The 17,765-nt window shown below is 38.3% G+C and overlaps 1 protein-coding gene across 1 annotated transcript in view; it reads left to right on the top strand.

The window, feature by feature from the left end:
* Positions 1–2,823: 2,823 nt before the first annotated feature.
* The window catches only part of AKAP7 (A kinase (PRKA) anchor protein 7), a 24,609-nt gene continuing 9,667 nt past the window's right edge, over positions 2,824–17,765 (top strand). The window contains exons 1-4 of the mRNA XM_010160219.1: positions 2,824–2,968; positions 3,542–3,678; positions 7,803–7,939; positions 13,399–13,559. Coding sequence (XP_010158521.1) covers positions 2,920–2,968; positions 3,542–3,678; positions 7,803–7,939; positions 13,399–13,559 — 484 coding nt within the window. The 5' untranslated portion in view covers positions 2,824–2,919. The remainder of the gene's footprint in view (positions 2,969–3,541; positions 3,679–7,802; positions 7,940–13,398; positions 13,560–17,765) is intronic.

Genomic DNA, 17,765 nt, shown 5'->3' with positions numbered 1-17,765 from the left:
GTAGCCGCTAAACGGTCGCGGCTGTACAAACTAGGGGTTGTGCACACGTACTGAGATATCGAATGGAAGGAGGTGGGTTTCCGCGGGGGTGAAATGATTCAACGTAATACTGAGCCGTTGCTGCGAAGTCTTCCGGTTTGATTTTCCCTGCCTGCCCTGCTCTGTCCCCAGGCTTGCAGCGAGTGTAGGCATCTGGCCTGGCTCGATACTAAACCTACCTTTTCTTCCACCAAAGTTTGTTAGTTTGGGTTGGTTTTAAGCTTTTTCAGGGGTCTGACAACGTAAACACCAGTACCGGCACTGGGAGTTCAAAATCACTGGAGAGTAAGTCCATTTATTTCTACAGCAGCTTTCAGTTAAATGGTCTCCAAAGGATTCGTTTTTTATTAAACATATGAACATAAACATATTAAACAGGGAACAATGCCTGGAGACCTAATCTCACTGTGATCTCTGATGTGTAGGTGTCAAATAAATTAAAAGATTATTTTCTCTGTAACTATGATCTGAGTGTGGAGAGAAGAGGGCTGGAAAAGGAGTGCAATGAAATCTGTTTTATTGCCCCTTGTATTTACATTACATATCTTCCCTTTATGAGCTAGACTTACCATATTTTTTTTTTTCTGCTGAAACAGATTACTTAAATACTAGAGAAGATGAGCAGCCACTTAAATACAAATATGGTAATAATGTAAATACCTGTTCATATATGAACTAATATGATTCAGTATGCAATTAAGATAAAAGTTTATCCTGTAACGGCTTGATGGTCGAGTTCCCGTGGAAGCTGGTTTTGTTACTTAGTTCTCAGATTATCAATATTATGCCAAGAATTTTGAAAAAAATATTGTTTTCGTGTTGTTCTAGTGACTAGAACACAATTCTTCAATTTCATTGCTGATTTCTGTAATAAATATTTCAGAAAAGGTGAGGGATTTTTGCTTGAGGCACAACCTGTGGAATTTAGAAGCAGTGCCTGTTCAATTCAGCTAATTGGTTTGAGAAGAGACATTGTTAGTCACTCGCTGTGCCTTTGCTATGCCCATCTGCTATTGTGAGCAGGCATAATTTTTCAAAGTGGTGCAAGTATGTTGCTCTTTGAGCAGGCAGAGGAAAGGAAATGCATGATCTGCAATATACACCCCTCAGATTGATGTGAGCCCTTGTTCTGCAGCTGATGCTACCTTAACAAACCCTTTCGTGCCCAGCTGGTTATGATTCTGCATTTCTGAATCTTGTTGATAACTTTTCTGCCCCAGAGCGACCTACTTGTTTGTCAGTTTCATGGATTTCTGTCTTGTCCTTCACTTTGCGATCTCTTTGAAGGCAGGACCATTGCTTTTCGTGTACTTGTGGGTCACCAGCAACAATGTTTGTGTGAGCTTTACATTAATCTAAATGTTAAGTGATAATTTTATTATCGCTTTAACATGTTTGCTGTGCATAGTTCTTTAGTATCTACAGGGGGAACAAGCAACAAATTAAATACTTTGTTTCTTTTTGACAGCCTCCGGGATAAAGTTAGGTGTCAATCCACAACCACAGAGTGATTTATGCCTCCCTACTTTAGACTGGAGTGAATTAGCATTTAATCAGGTTGTTGTTTTACTTGCCTTCCTTAGCATAAAGTGATACACGCAAGAAACACTCCACAGGATGTTAATAACCCAGATTGGGTCTGTAATAGTAACTTTGTATATGCAGTGTAGATTTCTGTGCCACAAGAACATAGCATGCACTTTTGCTGCCAGATTTTCCCCTTGGGCCACATTTGGACTATCTGCACTGGTCACAAGAGGAGCTTTGAAAGTGCGTTGTCTGTAGTAATGAGCTGTCCTGGGATAAACTGCAATTCTGACATAAGGCTTCTTCCACTACAGTAATCCCATTGTGGAGTTGTCCCAAAACAGTGTTGCTGGATGCCTGGTTATGCACGCATTTTTTTGCTGCTAGAGATTATTTTACTTTTTCACTTTTAAGGTATAATTCAATACACAAATATTGGAGTCTACTGATGCAGAAATGTGGAGCAGACATAAGGAAATGACTCACGCTTAGTTAGTACTCTGGGAAGTAAGATATTTTAAAAAAAAAACTTGTTAGTAGGGATTATTCTGTCATTGTGGCATTACACCAAGATAGAACTTCATGTATGTCTTCATACTTGCAAGAGGAGTTTTGATGTGTATTGATTCCTTCGTTAGCTTAAATACTAAAAGTCAGTTTTTAGAACCATAAGTTCAGATCATTACTTTCTGTAACGTGTTACACTGTGTGGGAGATGCAGGAATAGAATAATCATCTAATTCCTGAATGGTATAGTCAGCTGAGAACTCTGTTATATGTGGAAGGGTAGGATTCCCTTCCTGCTCCTTTGTGCCTCGTTTTCAGTGTGTTTACACTGGAATTAATTTGTCAGTGTTTGTCTGCACTGAATTTCATATGCCATTACTGTTTTCTAAAGGAAACTTTACATGATGTCTGAAGACGTTATTTTTTTATTCTTGGTTATAAGTATCCTTTTTTTTTTGCAGGTAATTGCATTTACATAGAACAGAACAAGACTGTAAATTATTATTAAATATAGAAGCTAAACTGCCTTTTTTTTTTTTTTTTTGCTGTTCCACATAAAAAACTGAAGTATTTTTGCTGATATATTGACAGGGAAGAAGAGTAGCATTCTTAAGGGAATGCTATGTCAATATTTATTTGCTGATAATTAGAGAAATGTATCCTTAGTATATTGCTTGAGTATAATGTCTCTTAGCTGTTATATCAAAAACTAAGAACCCAATGTGTTATTTTAAATATATTACAGATGGGCTGGAAAATGTACAGCAAAACAAAATCCTTAAAGAGAATAAAGAAAAGACACAGCAGATAGAAAAGCCATGTCCTGTGGATTCAGTAGGCTCTCTGATGGCTGAAATGCCATTTGTCAACACAGATATTGAAGATGAATTTATTGGTAAGTATATTGAACAGAATTAGTGTGGAAGCATAGACACATCACCTACTCAGTTCTTGGTCTTGCATGTTGGCATGTACAGTCCTGCAAATACCTGAGCATATTCAAAATGTACCGTTTTGTGATCCATTCTAGCAGTGAGTCACAGAATTTGTGATCCATCTCGTATGTCAATGCACATTGCTCTTATGCAAGCCTCTCAAGGGCTGTCTTCCAATATGTGTATTCCCAGCATGGGGCTAGAAGTGTGGACAAGTGTAGACAATTTGCAGGCCTATTACACTACAGTGTGGGTTGGCTAAATGAAACACAGTAGTTTGGAAGCTGTGTCTCTGCCTTAGGAGCTTGTAAACCCTGCTTAGAGGTGTAGGCTGTTAGTTCTGGTACTCCACTGGTGTACCTATAGTAATTCAGGCTGGAGGATCCCAGTCAGACAGTTCAGAGCATGGGCAGATCGGATGCCTGGGAAGATGTGCTCTAGTCAGTTGACTCAAGTCTAGCTCCTGTTGGCATGATATTGAGTGTATCTTTGATTTGATTTGTCTGTATGCTGAAAGTCAATTTTTTTTTCAGTAAATGCAACCTCTGAAATAAATATAAAAAAGAAGAGGAAGAGGACTACTGGAAGGGAAATTGAAGGCAATGAGGAAAAGAAGAAAAAAGTGTATCAGCCGAATTACTTCATTTCTCTTCCAATTACTAATCTAGAGGTGGTATTCTTTTTTATATTAATCAGTATCACCAGAATTACTTCACCTGTATATGTTTATAAGAACAACAGTGTTTGATCTTGAGCAAAATCATTTTTTCAGGTATTTTTAAGGGAACATTAGCAGCCTATTCAAAGAATAACTTTATGTAACATTTTTGTGAATAGAGTTGCTTATCTGGAAAAGACTAGAGGAAAATTATTTATCTTGTTATTCAGTTTGTCAGTCTTATGGATCTTACATTATTTTCACTGAAGCTGGCTTAAATTTCTCCTCTGCACTGTTCCAGTATTGCTTATTTTGTCATTCACTTAGAATAAGGAAGAGAGACATTCCTATTTAATTTAGAATCATAGAATAGTTTGGGTTGGAAGGGACCTTAAAGACCATCTAGCTCCAACCCCCCTGCCATGGGCAGGGACACCTTCCACTAGACCAGGTTGCTCAAAGCCTCATCCAGCCTGGCCTTGAAGACATCCAGGGGTGGGGCATCCACAGCTTCTCTGGGCAACCTGTTCCAGTGCCTCACCACCCTCTCTGTGAAGAACTTCTTCCTGATATCCAATCTAAACCTCCCCACTTTCAATTTAAACTTGTTACCCCTTGTTCTGTCACTACAGGCCCTTGTAGTGACTTAATAAGAAAATCCCTAACAATATTTTTAGCTCTCCTTATAGATAGGAGTTTAAATTTGGATCTGTTGTTGTTTTAACTAGGCAGTTTGTAGTTTAACATTTTGCAGTAAAATTAATCTTCTTATTTAAAATTCAAGCAACCTCTTGTTTTAGTGAGATGTTGTTCAAATAGATTCAAGGAGTGCAGAGAGCTGTTTAAGAAAGTGCATTTTCTTGTAGTCAACGTGTTGTCTCATTTAGACAGTGAATGAGAATGATTTCTTACATTCTGTGGCATGTCTCTGGTATGACTTTTGATACCTTTTGTGTCTGCAACAAGGAAAATAGGTGCATTATGTTTGAAAAGTTTAACCCAACATGGGTTGGGTTCCCAAAATGGAAATTGAAACACCATTTCCAAATTTAGGTTTATTTTTAATACCAGGAGCAATGGCTGGTGAATTTTAAGTCATCCTACATCTACACTATCTGTTCTCTTGGAAAGTAAAAAATTAAGATAATCCAAAATGAAGATAAAGATAAACCAAAGTAGGTTTGAAAATTTCAGCGCAGTCTTTGTTTCTTCACACTATGTGAAGAAGAGGTTGTAGAGGCTGGTTTTATAAGATCCCGGATAGTCTGACATGAATATTGTGTGAGATCTCTCATGCCATCTTACTCTGAAATATCTTTTCTTCTTGTCTGTTTCATGACTTAAATGCAAGAATAGTGTAGGGGTTATGTAATATGACAACCGAGAATTCTTGCTCGTGATTGTTGAATGGCTGGTTGAATGGAAAAGTCTTAACTGTGCACGCTTTTTGACATGCCATTTACATAGGTAGAGGAACAACTATACTAATCTGAGAATATTTGGGAATTCCAGGACTTGGCTAGAAAGTTTTGTTTATACTTGCCTTAGATGCAGAGTCGTTCTGAAAGTAGAAAATACGTGTTGGAATCTGTATAGGCAACATTAGCCAAAATTTAGATTTAAGACATCTGATTTCTTGATAGCCAGAGGAAATCTGGTAATTACTGGTAGTATTTCAGTTAGTAATGAGAAACCTTTCTTTTTTCGAAGATCTGATTTTATTTCAGTGAAGTGTTTTAGGCATTAATACTCTCTTTTCATATTTTATGTAGTATTTATGCTTTACACAGAGAACCATTTTGTAATAAAGGATAGTTCAGGAACATTTAATGAACCATTCCTCTTGGAAATTAGTGTTTCCTTGTTTTCGTTTTAATGATGTTTTGAATGATAAGAAATAAAACTCTAGTGTTCCATTAATTTTGAATTTATATTGAACTTTGCACTATTCCTTGTGCACAAGTAGTTCAATGGATGATTATAATTGTATCCTTTCCTGGTAATTTTTGCTTAGGTTGTTTCATCTGGTGTGTTACCACTTGGTAGGTTAGCCTTTCAGGGTCCTTCAGTCCTGATTATAATTAAATAAAATTGTGTTAAATCTGTTAAATCTTCAGAGCTTACCGTCTTTATATTCACTTATTAGTAGCATTCTTGCAATACACAAAACTGAGTTATTTTCTAACGCTTCAGAATAACATATTCCAGGTAATGGGAGAGGGGACCTTGAAATTGGTATTTGAGGCGTTATTTTGAGCACTTTTTAAAATGATCTGAGAGAGAATTGTTGTGTATGGTCTGCCTTCAGACACTTCTTACAGTTAAGTCAGGAAATCTCAAGTTAAACAGTCAGCATGACAGCAGCTGAAATGTAACAAACATAAAACTTGGTAAGTTAATGTAAATAGCAGGTTAAATAGCAATTTTGAAGTTTTTGTTTGTGCAGTGGGTCATAATTAGTTATAAAGAGATATAGGAAGAGTCATGGTTTGCTTAATTAAAGTTCAGCACACTCAAATGTTAATTGCACGTTAGATTTATTGAAAACAGAATGAATCTGAAGTTAATTATGCACTGTGACAGTGTGGCTATGCCAGAGCTGTTGCGTTACACATTCTGATCACATGAGTTCTGGGAAAACATATTAAAAAGAAATTCTTGAAGTTCACAAAAATCTACTTGAAAACTTTTTTCTTTCCAAATAGCTTAGATTGTGTAGAATGTTGTGATTTTAGCCAGAGAGAGATAATGTGCTCAGTATTCTTTCTATCAAAAAGGCAGCTCATTTCATACTTTCCTGGTGGGTTCAGAGTCGCTTGTGTCTGTAACTGCTGAATGGCCATCTTTGGAATTAATCCTGTTCCAGAGATATGTTATTTATTAGGCTTTTAGCTTGGTTTCCTAATGGAGTTTATACAGGTGTGAGTCTGCCTATCTGTTTGTCTTGTTGTAATAACCCCATTGGGGTTTTGTGGGTTTTGAACCTGCTGTGGGTGTTCAACCTGTTCTCAATTTTTTTTAATTCAGATTTGGACATCTCTGAGCTACTAATTTCCTACAATTTTTGTGGAATTGGTGCTTGCATAAAAGAAAGAACCTTGAAAGAACATGCTTGTGCTGGGTATTGTAGTGTGAGTGTAGCAATTACCTGTTCTTCTAGACCTGCCAGCTGATGAATGAGTATCTGCGTGCTTGTCAGCCAGTCAGCCCCTTATAGCTGCAAAACAGCCACAGCATGTGTTTCTTCTTGCCCAAGCCAGAATGGAACTGTATGAGGGAGCTGGAGGTAGTTTAGGACACAAGCAGGAAGGGACTTGGAAGTACTGCTGAAGGAAACTATATGGATGAGGGGATGTGGGATATTGGCTGCTAATCTGGATGCTGAATGACACTGATCTTCAGAGCTAGGGTGGTCTTGCTTCTGTGGCAACACAGTTCCACTGTAAATTGCTACAATGCAGTTTACCATAATTGCAAGCACAGTAAACATTTTGGATACAATTTATAAAGAGTGTATAACTGTACAAATAATCTTCATTGAAGAAACTGTAGTTCAAATACTTTTAAAGGAAAAAACCGATGAGGTTAGAACGGTATACATCTTGTATGGAAAGTCATTAAAATATTTTTGAAGAGAGTATATAAATTGTGTCTGTCTATTGGACAGTATAATCAGAATTGTAAATCAGATATCTCAACAAATTATTTACTGAATATTTACATTTTGTACGTACTCTATCCTGCAAAGATCTCTTTCCAGACACTTGTCTGCACATAGCGGCATGCAAATTTAGCAAAGCAGGCAGAGAAAGGCCTTGAAGAAGCCTTTTATTTGGATTATTGGCAGTGTATAACGGGGTGATCTTAATCTGCTCCAGGATTTTATCATACTTATGGAAGCAAAGTCCTATTAAGATGTCATGGGGAGTGTCCAGTGATTTATTAATCACTTCATTCGTACCCACTTTGGGTTTGCTTGGGTCAATTAACACAGCTTTGTCAGAGGATAGAACTTCCTTCTGCTAGAATGGTTTTTACATAAACGTTTGATTTCAGTGCTTTCTTGTTCACTTGCATGATGGGATACAGTAATTGTAATGGCTAACTGTTGTTTCTGTGTCTGTCTTTCTTCCCAGATCACTGGCAGTATTCAGGCTGTCCAAGATGCAATAATAAAAAAGGATCAAAGGCTTTCCAAAGCCATGGTTCACTCTGGCTCGTTGCATGTCACCATGTTAGTGATGCATTTATCCAATGAAGAAGAAATTAGCATGTAGGTATTTGGTGTTAAATTAAGCATATACAAGTATTTTTGCTGGAGGAGTTCATAAAATGACTAGCAGGGGTAACTGATGCTTATTTTTTGTCAGCCCTAAATTACCAGGATTACTGAACATTTGATTCATGCTGTCCTTAAAATGCTAATCTTAGTATTAGTCATTTTCGTAACTTATGCTATGTCATAAGGTCTGAACAAAGTATGCTTTTCTCCCCTTGCCTTTTCATACTGGACTGAACTTGCATACACAAATCTCATGTTTGCTGAAGTAATTATTTTACAACAATGTTGTGATATAGGAGACACTGAACAGATTAACGGGGGGAAATTTCATAGCTTCTGAAATATGATAAGCCAAATTACTAACTGTCACTGAAAGGCTTTAATGTAATAAACCTTAGCTCCAAGCTAACACCTCATGCAGCTGTAGTTATGTCCCTGAATGAATTTATTGTATTCAGATTTTAAGTACACTGAAAGAGAGGTGGCTATTAGGCCTTATCAAAAGTATAATTTAAATAGTGCTTCAGTGTTAACAGCTGATTTTTTTTTTTTTAATCATCTAAAAGGTAGAAAAGTTGTGGAGAGGCATTATGCATTATACAATGACGTCACGTGTCTAGGTGTTAGATGTGACTATTTGCTTTATGAAAATACAGTTCTTTGGTGTTTTTTACTGTTTATCACGGGCTGTACTGCCATCTGACAAGCCTACTTTAACGTGCAAGTTCAACCGTTAGTACAAAGATGTTCAGACTTTTGAGTCTGGCTGTACAGCTGTAATTTATCGATGTTCAGAATACTAATTTGTGTGTCCAGCTGTAATTTTGACTTGAAATGGAAACTTATGCTATATTTTATAGTCCTACTTTACACAGCCTTTCTCAGCAGTTTCTATTTAGATGTGGTGCCCAATGGCCTGTATACATGATGTCTCTATATTCGCCCATTATAACTGCAGAATTGAGATTGCAAACACTCTGGTAACTGTAACAGAGTATTGTGTAAAACAACGGTAAATGGCCTACTGGCATTATATGAACATCTGGGAATCCTCCATTGCTTATGTGGCAATTTTGTAGTGAATTGCTAATGAATTAAAATTCATCAGAACCTCATAGTTGTGTGAACTAGAAGCCTCATGGTTTCATCTTTCAGGGGCCCTCTGACATATATATATATATATATAACTGATATATATATTACTGGTTTTCTCTTCAGTGTTAGGAGGCATGTGGTCCATGTACTGCATTATCTAGATAAAATAATAAGTGCAGTGAGACATTGCTTTGGTTAGGGTAATACAGTTATGACATAATGTGTCTATTAAGTGTGTGTTGAATAATTCCCCTTCCCCCCCAGTACATTTGGCTGTTAAAGTGCCGGTTGCTCAGAAGAAAGTGAAAATCCAAGATAGAATGTAGGAACCATTTGGTAGTTAAGGTCATGCTTCTAGTAAGTAGAAGTATTTTGGACAAAAACATTTTACACGCCTGAAAATAATGAGGTATCGGTATGTCTAAATCAATTGCCCTGCTTGTTTTTCACACTTGTTTATTGAATGCTATATCCTTGAGGCCTCTACACTCTTATCTGTCCTGTGAGGATGCGAGTCTGTAAGAATCCTTGTCTCCAACAGTCTGAAGTGGGAGAAACAGATAACCAGGGACAGAGAATAGAAAGGGAAGCAAAGGATACTAGATCTGCTGGACTCTCTCTCCATGTGCCTTTTGTCCCCTGGAGCAGGCACACCATCTTCCTCCTGCCCTGGTTGATGAGCTAACTGTGGTCACACCTCAAAATTGGTGAGAACAACCACCAACTGTGCACACAACACTTTTTTTTAAAGTGGTTTGAACTAATGTACTTTTTGAAAAAGGAATGTGATAGGACATCTCAGAGGCAAGTACACCTCCTCATGAATATTTTTAGGGCCCTGAACTATATATTGAAACAAATATTCCCAAATTCAGTATCTTCTGCTACTCCTTGAGCTCCTTGTCAGCTCTCACTGTCTGACTGCCACCCAGACACACACTTACGGAGCTCTTCTCTGCCTCTCCCAGCAGAACTCCACAGCCCGGGCACCCAGGAGCTGTCCTCTAGTCAGCAGCAGCTTCCCCAGTGATTCACCCCTTCCCTGGCCAGATGCCTCCTACAGGTATCTAGCTCAGCTATCCTCAGGTATTCTAGATTGCATTTTCTATTATATGGGGCTTTTTTGCCTTGTTTTGTTTTCATAACCGATGTTTTCTGTTTAATCTTTTGGGAAAACATGAAAAACAAAAAGCGGAATTTTCTTTGCTTCACCAATTTTTGTTAATGGAAAGAAACTGAGATCCAGGCAGGCAAAAGAACCTGTGTGTAACGTAGGGTGAGGGTTATCCCTCAAAGTGTAGCTAGTCCTCTGGGCATCTGAGAGTTCACAGGTCCTTAGGTTTGGATCCATTAAGTTACTTAAACATCTACAGGTTTTCCACGGTGCTTGCACTACAGTGCCTCTGTCTATACAGAAATGAAATGTGTTGAATGCTATTTGAAGTCAAAACCTGTGATAAGAATGTGCTAAAATACCATTCAATTCAGCACGAAGCCCTTTGTATGGTATTTCAGCACCTACAGCTTTCATCCTGAAAATGGAAGATTTGTATTCTAGGCTGCTCTTTTTAAGGGACTCCAGACCTGCAACTCCCATTTGAGTTTCCCGATTGCCCGTGGTCTAGCCTTCATGAATGCACTTTACATCTCTTTGTAGGACTATATGAAATGATGAATGTGAGATTTTAAAAACCATAAAGAAGGCAAGCAAGAATGAGTCATGACAGCACTTCCTTCAAGCAAGGGAGTTCTAGTCCCTGCTAACTGTGTGCATAGTCATGGGAACAGGTACTAGAAAGCCTTTGCAGTAAATGCCTTCATTACCAGACTATAGTGGCAAGTTGTTCTTGCATGTTATCTGTCAAAGACTCTTGAGTCCCACCTTTTTATTATAAATATGAGAGCTGAAAGGATTCGGTTTGGCTTTTTTTTGGCAAGGTTTCTTTTTGTAACAAGTATTCAAAATGAACAACTGAGAAGTTTCTAAAAAGATACTACATTAGTTTGAAGTGCTATAATATTTATATTACAGCCATATAGGAAACAATAGACACTGCTTCCATAATCCTAGTTTGTATACAGTTATAATATACTGCTCAATTCTTTTTTTTTAATTTCCTTTCCCCACTTTGGAGCAAAACACTTGTAAATATTTTTTTTGCTATCCTTGTGGGTTAGTTGCGCTGAGTGTGACTACTGTTAGGTACCATAAATGCTATTTGGTGTGGAATAATAAGAAAATACTACTGTTTTGTTAATTGCTGTTGACTTCAGTGGAAAAGTTTCTCCTTGTGCATTATTCTTACAAAGCAATTGCTAGATGTTACAAAATGATTGATAGAATACAAAAATATAAAATACGCTAGAGTGAGGTGACAAGGTTTTCTAAATATTTTAGTGTTTACAAGATTGTATGTAAGAAAAAGTGGAACTAAATTTTCAGTGACACAGTGCTAAACTGGAAACATGCTGCACTGTTTGAATTAACCTTTCATAGATCTCATCAGGTAGAGCTGAGGTAGTCAGAGAGTTCTGGAGCACACCCTGCAGTATGGAAATAGAAATCTTTCTTCAGCTGGGGAAGAGATCTGTTTATGACCTTGGTGTATCAGTTCTCAGATGCAAAAAATCCAGAGATGGGTTTTAGTTACATGCATGATTCTGCAAACTTTGACACAGTATTTGAAATATCTGTACTTGTTCTGGAACAATTTTCAGGTTCATATTGGTAAATACATCCACAAGTGATTACCTGTGAAGTAATCCGATGGGTATAATAAGTATTAGATGGTGGTTTTGAAAGGTCTTGAATTATAGCACGTATGGAAGACAGAGTAACAGGCTTGTCTAGTGGTGATAAAAGGGTACGTAGGTGGCAGAGACTATGCTTAAAGAAAAATATCCTTACCAAGGAACAAGTAACGGCATTGTTGTTTTTCCCTATGAAAAACACAGGGAAACTATATCAATCAAGGATTTTTTTTTTTGGTCATGTAATCAACCTTATGTATTTCTTAACGTGGCCTAGGTTTCAGTTAAATACATAGTTCTCATCAAGAGTCCATCTTGCTAAACATGGTGGAACCATGTGTAGAGTCCTTCGTAATTGTACAGGCTTTAAGAACATAATTTAGCCTACTTCAGAAATCGTGGTGATGGCTTTCATACAGCTGGACAGACGAGCTAAACTGTCTTGAGTTTTTAACCTGTCGCTGCCACCTGGTGTTTGTGAAGTCAACGTGGGTTTAGTGAAAAGCTTAAATGCCGTTTTGTTGAATAGAAATAAAAACTGAGCATATGAGAGATCTTTAGAAGACAATAAGAAAGTCTATGTAGTTTATGTTTAGGATGTGAATCACTTCAAGTGCAAGTCAAACAAATATTTCATGTAATCATAAATGCACTTAATATGGCTAATGAAAATGATTATTAAAAGGTTAACGGGTTTGCTTCTGTTCCTTAAATGGCACGTAGATTATGTGTGCATGCTACTTACCTCTTAAAGAAAGTGAGCATTAGATTAGAGAGTATTTCTTTAAATAACAGTTCTCAGTGAGCTTAGGAGTAATTTCCATATAATTTTATCATTTTACATATATAATATCACCAACCTCTGTTTATAGACAGGATAAGGGGTAATGGGCTTAAATTGAAAGTGGGGAGATTTAGATTGGCTATCAGGAAAAAAATTCTTCACAGGGGGTGTGGTGAGGCACTGGAACAGGTTGCCCAGAGAAGCTGTGGATGCCCCATCCCTGGAAGTGTTCAAGGCCAGGCTGGATGAGGCTTTGAGCAACCTGGTCTAGTGGAAGGTGTCCCTGCCCATGGCAGGGGGGTTGGAAGGAAATGGATGATCTTTAAGGTCCCTTCCAACCCAAACCATTCTGTGATTCTATGATAAGTAACACGGTAGTAACTTTGAATGAAGCAGAATCTTAGAGTGTTCAGTTGAGCTGTCTGGAGATGCAAAAAGTGAATTAATAATGGAAAACCGTATACTTCAGATTAAGCATCATATTTAAATGGGATGCACAGTTTAATAGAGACACTGTCATGTTAATATCTAGTCACCTTGAGGACTGAGATAAACTCTTCTGAGGAATTACACCTGCTGCTAGGTCTGCCTTATTGTTTTTGTGGTTTTACAGCAGGGTGTATGAACCAATTTATGTTTATAAAATAATAATAATAATAATACTGACTGCATGGATAGGAAGTATCCCCAAAGTACCTGAGTAGATAATAAATTTATACTAATAAAGCCTTATGAGATTTTTGGATAGAATGATTAATAGTAATGTAAACAGTATTAATATATTTTACTTCAACATAGATATTTTCTTTCCTCTTGACAGAGCAGTTGGTGCTCTTTCAGACAGCAAGGATTTTGTAGAAGATCTCCTGAAAGGAAAAAATGTGGATTTGTCTTTTAAAGGAATTGATCACTTCAGAAATGAAGTTGGATTTGTGAAGCTGTCAGAAAATGATCATACAGCTATACTTACAGAAATAGCAGGTACAACTTGTCAATCTTGTTTAAGTTCTTTAAACACTTTTTGACAACCTAGATGAGACTGGAGCACAAAGATAAGTTGGTGCTAATTTAGTCAACGTTAATTTACCCTTAACAACTGCAGAGACTCCATGACAAATCTCCCAGCATAGTTCAAAAGGATATTGATGAATTACAGACAGTACTGTTCTCTAGTATCTGTTTACTTAGTATATGTAAAAAATGTAGTGCATGTTTGTAGGCATATATAAAGACTCCATTCTACCTTGTTTTGGTCCAAGTAGTGTGTGCTCTTCCTCAGCTGACATTTATACCCTTTTCAATTTGTATATTCATACTTACTGACTTTAAGAACTGTACCTTTGATGCATCTTATCTGACTTGCAAAGTTACATACTTCTCTCGTTCACGTTCACACTGAGTAGAGCACTGAGAGACCCTGATGTTCTTTCCTCTTCCGTGATCTGGGGAGTCTTTAAGTTTTGTGTTTCCTGTCTGTTACACATCACACTTAAATCTCAGTGAATTAACTGTAACTTATCACTCCCACATGTATAAGTGCATATATACACACACAACTTATACATGTGTACCTATATTTCTGTCCTTTATACACACACTTCCATTTATGTATGAAGTAAAATTTGGACTTTCTGTGCACTCCTGGAGGGTAAGGGGAATTCAGGAGAAGGACATGACTCATCTGCCAGAGAATTGGAGTTGGATTCCATGCTGCTTTAGCCTGAAATTTTTTTTTTTTTTTTTTTGCAACCGCAGTTGTGGAACCGTCTGTGCTTATTTAGTATTAATTGCCTTCCTTTAGCAATCAGGTAGTTACTGAAAGATGTGGCAGGTACATGCTACTACGCATCTGCACCCGCATGTTCAAGAGCAAAACTCTTGGTTCTGGCTTAACAGTGGAGCTAAGGCCACTGCCTTTGCCAGTCAGACCAAATGCATCCAAAGATACAGTTTGAGTCAGTAGGAATATGTGAGTTCAAAGGAGTGTGAATGTCAGCTGAGAAACAGCAGGCAGTACCTAGACCAAAACAAGGTGTACTGGAGTTTTTTATCTGTGAGTCTGTACTTAAACTATGCTGTTTACAGATATTAAATAAAAATTCTCAGAGTACAGTACTGTCTGTAATTCATTGGTGTCCTTTAAAACTATCCCGGCAATTCCAACTATTCCTTGGAAAGACTCTTGGAAAGAGTTTTTTGGTATTGATGAATTATCTTCTGTGTTCTGAGGAATGTGAGGTCACACCATTTTTTTTTATAGTGCAATAACCCATGTAGGGCATTTTGCAGAGCAGCAAAGGCTGCTGCTGTCACGCTACCTCTTTGCAGTGCACTCCAGAGAAAAAACGGAAAAGTCTGTATTAATACAATGCTTTCTCTAGCAATTCATTAGTTTAATTTCTGAAGTGCCTGTAGAAAATATTTAGTATTTTTTAACTTACATTTTAGAGAAAGGTTGACTACAAGACTGAGCTTTTCACCTTACCAAATTGCTTATGCTGTTGTTGGTCAATGCTTTATTATTTTAAGCAGTGATTGATAGAGAAGTATTTCAAATATTCAGTATGGTAGAAATTGAACAGTACTTACAGTTCCAGAGAGGTTTCAGTTGTCAAATAATCACATCATTATTTCAAAGTTGAATCTACCAAGTATTTCTTCAGTCCTTTGGATGATACACTTCCTCATCCTTGTCTCTGAGTTTGTCTTTAGATTTGTTTTAAAGATGACAGTGTTGTGTGTGTGCTGTTTTATAAACAGTGAGATAATTCATTAACTCTGTTCCCTTTCAATACCTCTTGTGAAAGGAGATGAATGGGTTCTGTTAGTGACAGTAACTTTTGATTTTGAGATTATAGTTAATTATTCAGATCTCAAAAACAATTGAATTTGCTAGACATGGAAAGCCAAGTGTTCTAACTACAAGAAATAGAGGAGTTATATGTTATGAGTGATTTTCTACACATCTGTACTGTGTTTGTGTGGCAGGCTTTTGGTAACATGGGGGGCCTACAAGGGTGGCTTCTGTGAGAAGCTGCTGTAAGCCTCCACAGTGTCTGATAGAGCCAATGCCAGCCGGCTCCAAGGTGGACTCACCCGTGGCCAAGGCCGAGCCCATCAGTCACGGTGGTAGTGCCTCAGGGGTAACATGTTTAAGAAGGGGAAAAAGCCACAGAGAGGAGTGAGAATATGTGAGAGGAACAGCCCTGCAGAGACACCCAGGTTGGTGGAGAAGGAGGGGTGCTGGAGCAGAGATGCCGTGGCAGCCTGTGGTGCAGACCATGGTGAGACGGGCTGTGCCCCTACAGCCATGGAGAGTCACAGGGGAGCAGACACCCACTTGTAGCCTGGGGAGGACCCCACACCAGAGCGGGGGGATGCCCGAAGGAATCTGTGACCCCGTGGGTGGTGCACACTGGAGCAGCATCCTGGCAGGAGCTGTGGCCCCATGGAGAGAGGAGCCCACACTACAGCAGGTTTGCTGGCAGGAGTTGTGAGCCCATGGGGTCTCCATGTGGGATGTATGCTGGAACGGTCTGTTCCTGAAGAACAGCACCCCGTGGAAGGGGTGCATCGTGGAGCAGTTTGTGAAGAACTGCAGCCTGTGGGAAGGTCTCTCTTGAGAAGTTGGTGGAGGACTGTCTCCCATGGGAGAGAACCCACACTGGGGCAGGGGCAGAGTGTGAGGAGTCCTCCCCCTGAGGAGGAAGGAGCGGCAGAGATGATTTGTGATGGACTGACCACAACCCCTTTTCCTGTCTCCCTGTGCTGCTGGAGGGGAGGAGATAGAGAAATCAGGAATGAAGCTAAGCCCGGGAGAAGGGAGGGGTGGAGGGGAAGGTGTTTGAAGATTTGGGTTTTATTTTTCATTGTCCTACTCTGATTTTTTTTGGTAATAAATGCAGTTAATTTCCCCAAGCTGAGTCTGTTTTGTCTGTGACGGTAATTGCTGAATGATCTCTCCTTGTCTTGAGCCACAAGCCTTCTGTTGTATTTTCTCTCCCTGCCCAGCTGAGGAGGGCAGAGGTAGAGTAGATTTGGTAGATTAGCCCACCACCACGTCTTAGACTAGTGAACCAGATTTTGATCAGAATTAGACAAGTAAAAAAAAAAAAAAAGAGAGATCTGATTTTGACCTTTTTTCTTCAGTTTGACAGTCCTTCCTAGTAGACAGACTCTGAATCACTAAGGTTGGAAAATACCTGTAAGATCATTATTTGACTCGGTACAGTCAAATTTAGCAAACAAGCAAGCCTGTTTTCTTTGCAAAGCATAACTACTGATACTCATTGGTGAGCTTTCTTCGCTTGTATTAGAACTACAGCTGTATATTGTATGTTTTCGCTTAGCCCTGCTGTTCAGTAAAAACATTTCTTATTGCAGTGCTTACCTTCGCCCTCTGAATGGATCATTTCTTGGCTTTAGGCCTATCATTCAGTCTCTAGACTTACACGGTGATGTTTGTTTAATCTGGATTTAGTTCTGAAATAGGGTAGGGAGCTGAACATTACCAGAAGAAAATGGTAAAATGACGGAAAATATTTAATGGGTATGACTTCAGGATATGCTGCCTTCACATTTCTTAGTGACTGTTGTAACTGTAACTTCTGAATTGCTGCTGATTTCAGAGTATCTTTATGTGCCTTCTTGGAAGGGCTAATATTATTTCATAACGGGTAACCTGTAATTCATGAAAGCAAATTAAATTTTCATATTGATGCTTGTGCCAGAAAAAAAGCTTTTAGGTCTGAAATTATATAACACTGGAGATTTCAAAAGTTAGCTTTGTTACATATTCAATTACTGAAAAGGCCAGGTATGAGTAGGAAGAAAATGGATACAATAAATACTTTCTGCGTATGTCTTCATTAGATTAAAATGCAAAGAATTTAATGTAAGTAACATGATAAAAATAGGTAATTAATTATTACACAGATGTCCTTCAGTAGAGCAGTAGTAGTGTCATCTGGAATGTGAAATAATACTAAACAGAAGAATCCATATGAACTCTTGAAGAACTGATGAGGTAAACGAGAGCAGTTAGGATTCTCCCCCCTCCCCCGAGCATATTCCATGTATAATTCCTTTAACGTAAGAGTACACTCACAGAGTTGATTGCAACACATTTCGGGGAGAAGGCCGTGCAGTACTTTCTGGGCTGTACTTGACACAATAAGTATACCTTCT

The sequence above is a fragment of the Eurypyga helias genome, unplaced genomic scaffold (assembly GCF_000690775.1).
Source record: "Eurypyga helias isolate BGI_N326 unplaced genomic scaffold, ASM69077v1 scaffold12341, whole genome shotgun sequence".
Lineage (NCBI taxonomy): Eukaryota > Metazoa > Chordata > Aves > Eurypygiformes > Eurypygidae > Eurypyga > Eurypyga helias.
The sequence above is the reverse complement of the archived record's forward strand: the minus strand, read 5'-3'. Positions and strand labels throughout refer to the sequence as shown.